Source organism: Ciconia boyciana, chromosome 16 (assembly GCF_034638445.1).
Source record: "Ciconia boyciana chromosome 16, ASM3463844v1, whole genome shotgun sequence".
Classification (NCBI taxonomy): Eukaryota; Metazoa; Chordata; class Aves; order Ciconiiformes; family Ciconiidae; genus Ciconia; species Ciconia boyciana.
The window spans coordinates 3007983-3021160 of record NC_132949.1 but is presented as its reverse complement, the minus strand read 5'-3'; the positions used below and the strand labels follow the sequence as shown (position 1 = coordinate 3021160).

At 43.7% G+C, this 13178-nt stretch overlaps 1 protein-coding gene across 7 annotated transcripts in view; it reads right to left on the bottom strand.

Moving 5' to 3' along the window:
- The window catches only part of ABCA5 (ATP binding cassette subfamily A member 5), a 33925-nt gene that overhangs the window by 5274 nt on the left and 15473 nt on the right, over positions 1-13178 (bottom strand). For all 7 annotated transcript variants that reach the window (XR_012045373.1, XR_012045374.1, XR_012045372.1 and 4 more), the window contains exons 17-37: positions 13041-13131; positions 12686-12825; positions 10988-11107; positions 9767-9968; positions 9368-9537; positions 8407-8540; positions 7331-7468; positions 6554-6667; positions 6023-6193; positions 4978-5091; positions 4589-4726; positions 4012-4086; positions 3377-3468; positions 2722-2848; positions 2509-2626; positions 2312-2403; positions 1979-2154; positions 1363-1438; positions 1184-1278; positions 675-794; positions 302-451 (exon numbers count right to left, since the gene is read on the bottom strand). Coding sequence is in view for 2 of the 7 variants with exons in the window: in XM_072880943.1 (XP_072737044.1) it covers positions 302-451; positions 675-794; positions 1184-1278; positions 1363-1438; positions 1979-2154; positions 2312-2403; positions 2509-2626; positions 2722-2848; positions 3377-3468; positions 4012-4086; positions 4589-4726; positions 4978-5091; positions 6023-6193; positions 6554-6667; positions 7331-7468; positions 8407-8540; positions 9368-9537; positions 9767-9968; positions 10988-11107; positions 12686-12825; positions 13041-13131 (2653 nt within the window). In the remaining 5 variants the exon portion in view is untranslated. The remainder of the gene's footprint in view (positions 1-301; positions 452-674; positions 795-1183; positions 1279-1362; positions 1439-1978; positions 2155-2311; positions 2404-2508; positions 2627-2721; positions 2849-3376; positions 3469-4011; positions 4087-4588; positions 4727-4977; positions 5092-6022; positions 6194-6553; positions 6668-7330; positions 7469-8406; positions 8541-9367; positions 9538-9766; positions 9969-10987; positions 11108-12685; positions 12826-13040; positions 13132-13178) is intronic.

The window sequence follows — 13178 nt, the reverse complement described above, 5'->3', positions numbered from 1 at the left end:
ACTCAGGTTTTACCCCCATTTCCCAGGGAGCCCAACCAAAGAGGAAGCCTCCAAGCAACAGCTATGCAGAAATTGAGTTTTGCTTCCTCCGTGCTGAACATCTGCACGCAGGGCTCAGCCACCGCCCCAGCAGCTTTTGCTGGCCTGCAAAATGCTTCCTTTTTTTTTTTTTTTAAGCTACGTGTAAATATTTTTTGTAAATTTTAGTGTCATGGCATTCCTTACTCGGTGCCAAGGAGCTGCTGAGAAATCAGGGGCTTGTATTAATACCAATGTTTTCTGCGTATTTGTTAAAGTTTACCTTTCCTGACGATTTGCGTTTGGGAAGATGTGCAAAATCTGGCTCTGCAGATACTCTACTTGCTGTACATCTGCTGTTTCTTTTAATTTCATTTCCAAGAAGTATCCTCTGCCAAACTTACTCTTCAGGTGTTGGACAGTACCTATACATCTACCAATCGCAGAGAGAAAATAAGAGTTGTACCTGTTACGCCGCACTCAAAAAGCAGCCTAACTTCTAACAGACCCTTTCTGCAGTTTAAGTTTAATTTTGCTCCAAGTTTAAGGTGCAAAAAAATTGTCTACCTATATTTTTGAAGAAATATATTCTAGCCGACAGCTGTCCTCTCCTCCCTGCCACAACACCCGCCCGCAGGGGAGGGCTCTGGTGGTACCTGAGCTGCCCGGACACCAGGATGGCCACACGGTCGCAGACAGCATCCGCCTCTTCCATGTAGTGAGTGGTCAGGATAGCTGCTCTCTCCTTATTCTTAAAGGCTGCTCGAATTGCCCGCCTAGAAAACACAACCAAAAAAATCCTTGAATAAAACATTTGGCACGTAGCAGTAAATCCGGGGTTATTAGGAAAAGAGGACTGTGATGGTCAAACACAAACCTTTTACTTTATGGACCAATACTACTCCCACAATTAACACCTGATTTTTTCACAAAGATGACTCAAATCTCATACTCCTTATATTTTAAGATTTCTTTCAACTTTCAAGCTTTTAATCTCCAAGCTATTCTGGGAGAGGACACAGATGAAGTGCCCCTGGCACTAAGGCAGTGTTGATTCCCTGTCTATGGCTCTCCCTAGTGTTAACAGGGATAATACACGCATAAAATCAGACAAATCCCCAAAAAGAAACGAGCCTGTGGCAAACATAGCCCCGACGGCACTCACCACATGTGCTGCTTGGCTTTTGGATCCATGCCGGTCGACGGTTCATCCAAGAGCGTGACCCGCGGGTTGCCCAGCATACTCAGGGCAAAGCACAGCTGGGAGGAAGGCAAAGGGAAAGGGTAAGGACACAACGGCTGCTGGAGACTCCCAGCATGGCAGCTCGAAAAGCTCCCCCATACCTTGCGTTTCAGCCCTACACCCAGCTTCTTCGTTGTCTTCTGCAGGTGGTCTTTTAAATCCAGAGCACTTGCGATGCTGCGGAAGAGGGAGGACCGCACGTGAAAAGCTGTGAGGGTGATGGTTCGGCTTCCCCCTCATCACACAGTATGCAAAACAGCCTCATTTGAAGAGCTCAGTTACAAGTATTTGTATATATTCATATGTAAGTATAAAAAAAAAAGCAGAGCAATAAGCAGAATCGGAGCTGGGCACTTCCATGCAAAACCACCTGCCCCACGTCCTAGAGGAGTCCAGGGTGACAACCTAGGAACAGCTCCAAGCCCTGGAGTCCCCGTCCTTGCAGCCTCTGCAAAGGTCATTGTTAGCACTTCATAACTTTAAGAAAAATTAAAATAAATAAACAAAAAAAATACAAATACCAGTTGAATTTTGTGTAGCTGTATCTGTACCTCCTAATCTACAAATTCACACTTGCTGAATTTGCTGAAAAGATCCAATCAAACTTAAATGAAAAAAAGACTGCATTAGGGAAAGGGGGGGGGAAGCAACAACAAAAAAAACCCCACTAAGAAAAATACAGCTAAACCTTAAACATTTCTATAATAAACTACTTACCGTTTTATGACTTCCTTAACATCAGACTGACTCATTCCTTTGATAGCGCCATAAATTTCAAAGTGTTCCTGCAAGGTAATATCTGGCCAAAGCGGATTCGTTTGAGGACAGTACCCCACAAATTTCACCGAGTCATCTTCGCTGTTCAGGCCAAAAGAATAATCTCCCATCAGAACCTGCGAGGAAAATGTATAGACCTTACTCAATAATATTATAAGTTTCAGAAGCGTTTTTGTAAGGTTTTAACAAAACCCACTTGGGAATGCTTCTAATAATAATAAAAAAAATTACATATAGATCCATTTTCTATTTAGTTTGTAGGATGTAATGTACCTGCCCACTGGTTGGCTCAATCTCTCCAACGAGCATATTAATTAACGTGCTTTTCCCAGCTCCGTTGGGTCCTAACAAACCCAGTATTTCTCCTAAAGAAAGGACGACACAAAACATTGCCCATGAGGTCAGATAAATGGATTCAAGAGTTGTTTTTGTAAATAAAACAGCTCAGCAGCAAGTAATTGAACGCCAACCTTTTTTTACACAGAGAGAAACATGTTTCGTTGCCACTTTCTTTATTTTTCTCCCCAGAAGAAATTCCTTTCTTTCATCAAACTCTTTGTGCAAGCTGCTGACCAGGATTGCTGGCATCTAGTAGAGAAGAGAGAAGTGGCTGCAGATCCCAGCAGCTCTGGGAAACATCTGGGTTTGGGTTCTGGGTAGTGCCCATGGGTGCACGGCATTACCTCCTCGCTTTTGGGGCTGCTCAGTATTTCTTGGACTCGCAGCCTCTCCGCCTTCACGTCTTCATCTTCGTTCTCATCATGTGGGACGTCTGGGAACTTCCAGGTTTTGGCTTTTGTAAAACATTTTCTAAGGGGAAGAAAACAACATGACACCTCTGCTTGGCGTTCAGCTGAGATTTGCTCACTGCTTTGATGCAGAAAGCAATTTGTGTTTGCCGAACCCAGGAGTAACACATTTATGCAGCACATCTGAGAAGCCCCAAAAGAGCAGAAAGAGCTGTCAACGACTGCAACGATGCCATCTTTACGCTGAGCTCTTTGTCGGGGTATGGCATCTCTAGCCATGCAATGGGAAACGAAGTTCCCCTATTTTTCTATAGGGAAAGTCCTTACAAAATTCCTGATTTTGCACTGGTATAACTTAAAAGGAAGAGAAAAAAACCTATTTCTGTACTTTATTGATTGAATTTCAGACAACTACAGTTAGGAGAACAAATTCTTTAGACACTTGGGCTGGGATATAACCACAGGTATTTTATTTTCTGCAATATCCCCCATAGCTATACACTGCATACTCCAGTTTAATTACCAGCATTGTTTTTAAAAACGGCTTCTTTGGACTATTACTTTTTACAAGTCTATTCAACAGACGCACCTGAAAAATGGGTCCTCTCTAACTGTCCTCCCTCCGTTCTTCAGCTCGAAATATCGCAGTAGGAAGAGCCACAGGACACACTGCAAATAGGGCTAAAACAGACAAATACCGTTCTCGTCACGTGCAGCGCTGCCGGCCCTCCAAGTCTGGTGACCCTAGAGGTGATCCCACCAGTGCAACGAGTGGCAAGAAGCACCAGCTCTTCACCACCACAGAAGTGCTGATGTTTCCCAGAAGATGAAATACATCATCAGATGCTGCTCAGTGGGTCGACACTGAGGATGCACAACCAGAGTTTGCTTAGATTTAATGGCAATTATTTGTTTTTTGCAGAGAGAAGGGACTGTCCCCTGCTCTGGAGTTCTTGCTCCATCAGCACAGACTCCCGTAATCATCAGGATTAATATCGGCACCGTTAGTAAGACTATTGAAGCAGCAGATGTTGAGCTGGTGGGCACAGCAGCTTTTACTGATACTGCTTGTGCTGCAACAGGTTGCAAAGCTGCAGGCTCCAGCGATGCTGAACATTAGATCCAATCTTTATTAACAAAGATGCCTGAACAGAAGGGGCCTCCCAGCAGGAGACAGCAATTCTCTACAGCAAATATGGCAAATAATCAAATAACCACGCTTACAGCTATAACTGCTACCAGGAGCCGGTCCCACGGGTCGTAGTATCCTCCGTTCTTTCGCTTGCCTTTCCATGAGACCTGCCAATGCAAAAAAATACGTTTGGGTAAATAATCACCTACCAGACACAGCATATTCTATATTGCACTTTAATCTCAAGCCAGCCATTTAAGCGACGTTGCTCAAGCCCCTTCTGAGCTCTGCAGACACCCTGCTTGCATGAGCGTGACGCCAATAAACTTCCACCAACGTCCCTGGGGCTGCTCCCAGTTTAAAGCCACCGACTCTCAACTAACCCATCTCCCATCACTGGGTTTGCCCAGTCCACAGGCTGAGAAACTCACGGTTTTCCTTTAGATATTTAATGGAAGACTTCTTTCTTTCCTCATTTTAAAACGGCAACAGGTTGCTCTCAGGAAAAAGGTGACTCTTCACCAGCAGTTGCTATTCTTCACGTGTGCAGTGGCTACGGATGGCATTACACCACTAGGCAGGTATCTGCTGTCCCGTTATCATTAAAGATGTGCACCCAACCCCAGCCATCTACAAATGCTCTGGAGAGGATCTCCTGTGCCCCCTTACCTTTATAAAACAAATCAGACAGCCAATAAGGGGATAAATAGGAATGAAGATGGAGAAGACGTAATGCAGGATGGTGGTTACCAGGTAATAGTCCAGAAAAAAGGCCACTTCAGTGACAACCGTACAGAGCAAGGCTGTCTGTACAAAAGAAAAGGAAAAAGAGAGTCCATTTTTATTCAGTTCAGACTCTCGAAGCATAAGTTATCTAATTTGAGGCACGTTTTTTAAAGCTTTTATCATTTAGGATATGGCAGTAATACAGAGGCATTGGTAAATGTTTCAAATTTCTTGTGCATTAAGGGCACACAGTTAAATAACTGGGAAGCCTGTTGTGGCTTTGGACATAACAAATCTTCCTAGCTAATTGAACTCAAGGTAAAGTTACTCACCACTGAAAATATAAATGACCAAAATTCTTTCGTATTCTGGACTTTTCTAAATGTGAAGGAGACCACGTAAGTGAAGAGCACGACTGACGGGACATAACCAATCAGGCAAAAAATCTGCAAAGATAGGGAAGGTTTCTCAGGAAATGTACAGCAAGAATTTTTTGTATAAGTATCAACTGGAATTCCTTTAGTGTGCTACATAACTCTGGATTCATCTTTGTCACTTAATTTGATATATTTTGCCACCTTGGTACATACAGCATAAACTGTTAAAGACACAAAAGAGCACATGGATAGGCAGGAACCTCACTCACTCAGTTTCCTTCAAAATATTTCCCATTTTTTTATATAACACAAGCTCCCATAAATGTTGACCTGAAGATTCTGGCAAATATTGGGAATTCCACCCTTCAGCCTTAGCATTTTCGCAGAAATTAAAACAAGGGTAGATGCACTGGTAGAAAAATAGCCCTGCAGCACAACTCAGAGCTTCTGGGAAAGCAGCTAGGAAAATCTGATTCTTCTCAATTACAGCCAACATCTCAGGGAAGCCCGCTCTGAATATAAAAGACATGAAGATTTGTAGTCTCTTTGATTTAATCATATGCTGCAATTCATTGCAGGGCTGGTCTGTGTTCAAAGTCACTGTAACCTTGTCATTAGCAGCACGCCAATGCAAATGGAGCAATTATCAGTCGGCAGCGAAGAGCGCAAAGCAGAGTAAGCGAGGAGGGCAAAAAAGGATAGTGCATTTCCTTGGAAGATTCTGGTGTTTTAAAGCTCCATTTTATTCCAGTTCTGAATGAAACTCCAAAATTTGAGTATTTTTCCCCATGAAAAGTTTTTGCCTTTTGGCTTTTTGCCTTATTTTGCCTTTGGTGCAGCCTGACTGGTGCCTCTGCGCCAGCAGCCTTCATCAGGCATTTTCCCTCTATATCGGTTGGAAAAAGTCTGCTGAACCATCTAATAAAAATAAACACTTGTGGAAAATAACATAACCATACTCTCACATCCCCACACACGCTCCGGTCTCCACCACACTCACCACGGCAAGGAACTTGCCCACGTAGAAATAAACGCCGTAGTGAAAGGCGAAGAGGCTGCCTATCATCAGGACAAGGATGGAGAAAAACAGCGGGAGGTCGACAACAGCTTGCCCAGTCCAGTACGCAGAGGGATAAAGCCCCGCTATCTTCAGCTGCGTGTACGCTTTGATCTGCAACAGAAAAAGAAAACGCAACATTAACTAAATGTTAATTAAAATGAACACGATGTTAATCTGCCCCGGTGTGGGAGCAGGATCTTGTTTTTCCCTCTAATACCGCTTTTACACTGACATGGCATCAGTGCGTTACCCAGTTATTGCTGATTTTAGCTGCCAAAGAGGCAAAAAGCATTTCCACGGGAAGCAAAAGGGCTTTTCCCAATCTGTTCCACCCAAGGCAGCAAACAGCAGTCACATCCATACTGCCTCTTGTGGCAAAAGATGCTATTTAAAACACCTCTTAAGATTTTCCCAAAATCCCAAGGTTTTTAAGTTCCTGTGCAGTCTGTGAATCCACATCTGGGAGTTTACCTTATGGTTTTCTGCATTGTCCATGGCAAAATAGGGTGGCATTCCAGTAATAATGATTCCCAGTAACACAGCTTCAAAATAGATCTCTAGTCTGAAAATTGTGTCTGGAAGATTCTGAAACATAAATCAGATTTCTTCAATACCAGAATGTGCGTGACCAAAAAAATGCATTTAGAATTGGAACATGACTGTAAATGCTAAAACATATATTCTGCATACCTCAAGATCATCTGAGCCGCAGCATGAAGACAAATACCTATGGAAGTTTTTGGAGTATTTATAAGAGCATCTAATAAACTCCTAGAGCATTTATTTCCTGCAGCAGGTCCTCTCCTCTCCTAAAGGCCACCCCAGCTCTGCAGAGGAGGCAGCAGACCTCCAGCACCCCCACGCTCAGCCTCCGAGAACCGCAGGTAACCTCTAACAAACCCCTAACAAATTCCCAACAGGACATCCTCCTTCCAAGCCCCTTTTTCCTCCGCTTCCACAAGCTGCAGAACAAAATCCCGGCACCTTTCAAGTCCTCTTCAATTCTGCAAAGGTTTGTACCACCAAGGACTTACTCCACGGGCTTTGGCTACTGGGTCCCGATCCTTCCCGATGGTGCTGTGCAGAGCACAGCCCTCGGTGCTGCAGACAGCCCCAACCAGCTTCTCTCTTCATTTACGGTGCGTTTTTACGTTCCCCCTCGCAGCCCAGGGATGCTTTGCCACCCGCCGCGTGTTTCAGGGTGATTTTTGCCGTGCAGTCCCCGCTGCAGCCACGGGTGCGGCTCACCTGAACGAAGGGGTTGCTCCAGATCTGAATGCTCTCCGTCACGTTTAAATTGCGCAGAAGTAGATTGCTGACAATATTCATCAAAACTGGCAGGGAATGCACCATGGTACTGTTGAATATGACCGTGAAAACATAGTTCTGGAAAGGAAAGCGTTTGCTATATTAATTCTTCTGCATGAAGGGTAATATCCTGAGAGGGCTCTCCCACGGGCTTAATTAAACCTGAACTTTGGGAAAAAATCTTTGCATAATAGAGTATGCTTTGCAGGAAGCTCTGGGCTGCTCAGGGTGGTTATAATATGTAACCTAATTCAGGAAAACAGTCATGCTCACAGAGAACAAATTATTTGGAATAAATTCCCAGAATGCTTTATGCAACTGTGACACTATGACAAATGATGCTCCAGACAATTACAGTCTGAAAAACAAAACACACCATGACCTGCACTCGTATGTTCTTGCTAACGCATTTAAAAACCAGAGAGGCAAAAATTTACATTAGCTAAGGCTGCAGTGTCACACTAATATTAACAGTTTGCAATGAATAAAAATGGGAACAAGAGACAGAGCTGGCATATTGCGAAGCAGTTCCTTTGTTGGAGATTAAATACGACCCCAATGTTCAAATCTTTCTGACACCCCCTCAGTGACCATACTGAAATGAATACTTACAATCCACAAAACTCATTTTTCTTTACAAATGAGAGCACCATGGAATTATGCTTCTGCCAAATTGTATAATTCAGCCAGTATAAGTAAAAAAAAAAAAGAAAAAAAATTCCTATGCCAGGTCTCTTTTAAAGTAAAATATTTCTCTTGGCTTTTGTGGGGAAGAAAGGGGGATGGCAGTTTTATTAGCCTACCATAATTATCATTATGGAACATTTATTTTGATAATATTTCCATTCTGTTAATACAAGTCCTCTTTGCAGGCCTCTTGTATAAGCAATATTATATGATATTATTTGATTATATGACTCAACATGTGCCTTTCAGGCAAGAGTACAACAAAACCAGCCCCTAACCAGCTGCTTGTCAGCTCTCTGGGATGTGCCAAGCCAGTCTGTCCATCTCACCTGTCTGGATTCAAGGTCAAACACATTTAAAGCTGCACTGTGAGGTGCAGCTGAGACGTAATCGCTGTCATTGAACATCTCCAAGAGTACGTTCATGCTCCCAAGAGAGCGGACAATGTCATCGATATCCGATTCTGGTGCAAGACAGAAAACAACATGATTACTCACCACCATCTTGGAGTATTTTACACAAAATTATTGATGCATCTTCCCACTGATATAATCCCATGATGAGAGATCACTGTTTCCTTACACATGGCCACCAAAGGAGTCCTCTGCTATTCTGAACAACATGAATGTTTTTATTTTGGCTTCCCACTCAACAACCTCCAAAGCATTCGAGAAAATTTTTTTATTCTATTCTCCGATTAATTTGTGCAAGTCAAGTGCAGCAGTGAGGAAGCGGAGGTGCCAACAAGCATTATCAGGATAGTCAAAGTTTCAGCTGAACAGAGAATTAGCTAAGAGAGCAGGACACCAGCGGCACTCTGATACAGTGTCCAGAGAAATTAAGTTGCATGAAGCACAAATTCCCGACAGCTCAAACAGACGCTTGTTTCTGTTGCCCGGATCGCTGCTACGCGCTTTTAAAACATCCTAAGTTGAGACAGAAAGGAATTTTCCAAAATGCTTTGTAGCAGGATTTTAATGTTGATGTATCTAAATGTCCCTCTGGCCAGTTCTTTCATATGGGTCATCTTGTGACACAGCGAGCACAAGGGTACCAGACACAGGAGGAGGAGGAGGAAGATCTCTGAACCAAACCCTATGGCACAAAGGATACTCCATCTCGACCATCTGTGGGTACTTGGAAACTCTTCATTTGGGTTAATTTCAAGGAAAAAGTTTGTTCCAAGTCCCCAAAGTGGCACACACCATCCTTCCCCACCACGTGAAATGCTACGTTTCAAGAGAGAGGTGGAGACAGGAGCCACCCCGTGGAGCATCTCTGCTCTCCTACCTGTGGAGTTCTGCAGCAGGAGGCGACTCCTGTACTTATGATAGTCCTCTCCAGGCTTCAGCAAGTACAGATCTGGGGAAAGTTTGATAGCAGCTACAGAATTTTTGATGATGTGGTGGATGAAAAACAATAAAATCTGAACTACAAGAAAAATCAGAAAAAGCAACAACCTGAAAGAAATAAAAGTCTCGGTTTTATTAAAATTCAGCAAAAGCCAACCCACTGCGTGTTATTAAAACAACATCTCCCTTGCCCCGAAAAAGCATGTATTCAACGGTAATACTTGTTATTGTTGAAATGTAACTATGGGAAAAAAATTGATCGCATCCTGCCATTTCCCTGGTAACGTTCAAACAGGTTTTGAGAATTTTATATAAGTGAGAAAGCCCCAATACTTACATAACTCTCACACATTTATTTTCCCGCTTGAGACTAAGGAAGTGAACTTTTGCTATGGTGGAAACCTGCTTCTTCCAGAGGGCTGTATTGCTCATTGCTGGCGCCTTCGTCTCCGAGAGCATCAGGAGGCTCTGCTCCATATCGTCAAGGGATTTTGTATCCATTTCATCCTGCACTTGCTGGGAACTGAACACGCTATAATCTGAAAAAGACAACAGCAAAACTCTACAAATTTGATGCTCTGTCAAAGCTACGCGGTTTGAAAGGGTAGGGCTGGAGAAAGCTGGGTGGCCATCAATTCCTTCCCCTTGCTATCGGAAAGACCATCTCATCTCATCCCCGTCTCTCAACTTAACCCCAAGCTCAATGATACCAATCTACCTCAAAGCCCTGAACCACCCGCACAGCAGATGCTTAAGGCAGATGATACAAATTCCTGCCACTCAAAAGGTGGAACTTGCCCCAGTTTCATACCATTAGCCTATGTATGCACCTGTATTACTCAGTACCAGCATATTCAGCTGTTAAACCCTCTTATACCCACGCAAAAGCTTTGCAGAGCAGGATAGTTTACTAGTCTGTATCACAAAGAAAGCTCTAGAAAGATTAAGATAGCTTAAACCATTCAAAGTTGGCATCAAAAGAAGAACTGATTAATTCTGGAGTAATATTAAGCAGTCCCAACTTTTCATTTGAATCGGAAGTTAATTTAAAGGGGAAGAAAGACAAGTTCAGTTATTTCAGCCGTACGTGCAGGCTACTAATATTACTGTTCACACAGAAGGCTGGAAATAAATTTTATACTGTGCATTTACAATCCCTTGAAAGTAAGCTCCATTAGGAAAATAAAGCACATTTTAAAAAGCTAGCCACAAAAAGTGCAACTGTAAAGCAAAGAAGTTAGATGCAAGTACACTGCATGAAAAATTAATTACTGCAGAGACAGCCAGTAAAAAGCTTTTCCCCTGGATCCTCCCAGAATCACTCCCCACCCAACTCGCTGCTTTTGCGTATTTTTCATGTTAAATATTTCAAAAGCCTGGAATGCCGTGAGACCAAAGGAGCCCCATGCTGCTGGATGTAGCACTCAGAGCAGATTTTTTAATTCTTCCCTCCATAGCAAAACTCCCTCTGGCAATGATGTGGCACGGACAATTCTACGCTAATTAAGAATAAATCAAATATGAGGGAAAACAGGAAAACAGCCGTGGTCCATCTCACCTGCTTGATCAATCTCTGCCTCAACTTCCAGCTTCAGATAGACATCCTCCAGCGTCGTCATGGAAACGCCATAGGTGATAACGCCCAAATGGGAATGCGTGTCGAGGTCAGAAAACAAGCCTAGAGACAGAAGGGAAACATACTGGTTGCTCTGAAACAGGATTACGTCGGCTTCCCGAGAGATCTTGAAGCCCATCAGAGCCATCCCTAAAGCCTTCTGCACGGTACTCGAGAAAGCGGGTAATGTGTAAATATGGTTGCTTAATGATGAAGACACAGGTCATGGCTTGAGAACCAAGGTTCGGATAAGCTCCTTTCAGCACAAAACTTCAACCTCCGTGGTCAGGTATGGGAAATGTGGCATGTTTTCCCAAAGCTGTAGCGTTTATGAAAACCACCTCAGCATCCTAAAGCTCCTGGGCTCAGAGCCGCCCCTGGCTGGCTGCGAGAGCCCCTCTCCTGGAAAAATCATGCGCAGGGACTGCAGGACAGCTCAACCTACCTAGATCCCTACCCAGGCACAAGGAGATTTTACAAATAAAACCACTGAGTAATTTTCTATATATATAAATACCCAGATCTGTAAAGCCAGCTTAGTTGCAGCTTAGTTATGGCTTGTAAAGCCATATCCAGATCTGTAAACCCAGTTAGGGCAGGAGACCCTGGACGGCACCCATAGCTTGAAGACCAAAATCGTGTTCAGAGTGAGAGCACTTATTAGCACCTTGGGATAAAAAACGCTATTGGGCTCTTGTCAGTCCTATGAAGTGAAGGACTTGACAAAATGAGGAGCTTCAGAGCCAAGGTCACATTGAAGGGAAATGCAACTGCGTAAAATGGGAAGAGCAATCAGATACCCACTGATGCTCATCAGATCTCCGCAATTTCTTCTGCCCCAGTGGCTGAGGCATATTCCTAACCTCGGCTTCTCCTTAAAGCAGTTCAGGGGAATTGATTCCATCTTGCATAAAGATGCCCGTTTTTCAAAAGTACACACAGTGCCTGCTAAAGGTAAAGCTAATGAATTATTAACTGGTTAAATGCAACGAGGAAAAAAGCATTTATGAAATATGAGCCGCATTCACATCAGCATTGATTCTCCCTTAGCTTTCCACGTAGCGCAAAGGACACGCTGTTTCTTCCATTTTCTCCTGGGAGATGAACAAGGAGCCCTGTGCAGGACTGATCAGATAATTGCTGCCATCTAGTGAAACCAACCCATCTGTTCCACGCTCCCTCTCACCAGTGAATTTTAAGGCAGTGACACAACGCTCTTTGCGGCTCACAACAAGGGGGACTGATTATTGTAGGACCTGGGGCTTGCTGGCTTCCCGCTGGAGGCCAGCCCCGCTCATTAAAACGCTCTGCGGTAAGATGATGCTTCTGCAGGACAAGGGGACTCTCGGACAAAAGGGTCTCTTCACCCTTCTGCTGAAGGCATCTCCCCAGCAGTTGCTGTTGGGTTCCCACATCCCTCGTAACATACCACAGCCCCCTTGGAGGAGGCGATGAGGTCCTCACTCGGCTGAGAAAGACCTCGCTGCCTGAGTATCAGCCAAATCAGCCAAACAATGAATACGTACAAAAACACATACATGCAGAATCGACAGTTTAACAAGAATTGCAGGCTACAGCCACGCTTGACGGATTTCTCTTCTGCAGCCATTCAACCCTGCAGCCCAACAAAAACATCAATACCTGCAAACTTGTCCATGTCCTTGAGCGGCAGGGTGTACACGAGCTGCTCGTCGTTCTCTTGGATCAGGCTGGCTGCAGGTATGTGCTGTCTTATCAGCGAGGTTGTAGCTTCTGTGTTGCAGTAAGCATCGATGTGCATACTAAGAAAATGCAGGACAAGAAATTGGGTTTTTAAAGCTGATGTTTTTTCTGATGCCTGCATCAGAACTAGCAGCCAGCAGAGCACCAAACATTCGGTATGAAGATGATGAAAGGATCTTTCTTGGGAGCAGGGGGTGCTATCTTACAGATTTCAGCAGACAACAATGAAAAAGATACATGATGTCACATAACAGGTATCACACAAAAAGAGTACCTCAAGCGGTAGCCAATTCCCCATTTGCTTTTGAGAAAGAGAGAAGATCCAAGACATTTTAACATCCCTTGAGAAATCACAGCTTTACGATCTAGAAACAAAACAAAACAAAAAAAGAGGACTGTCAATTTACTACAA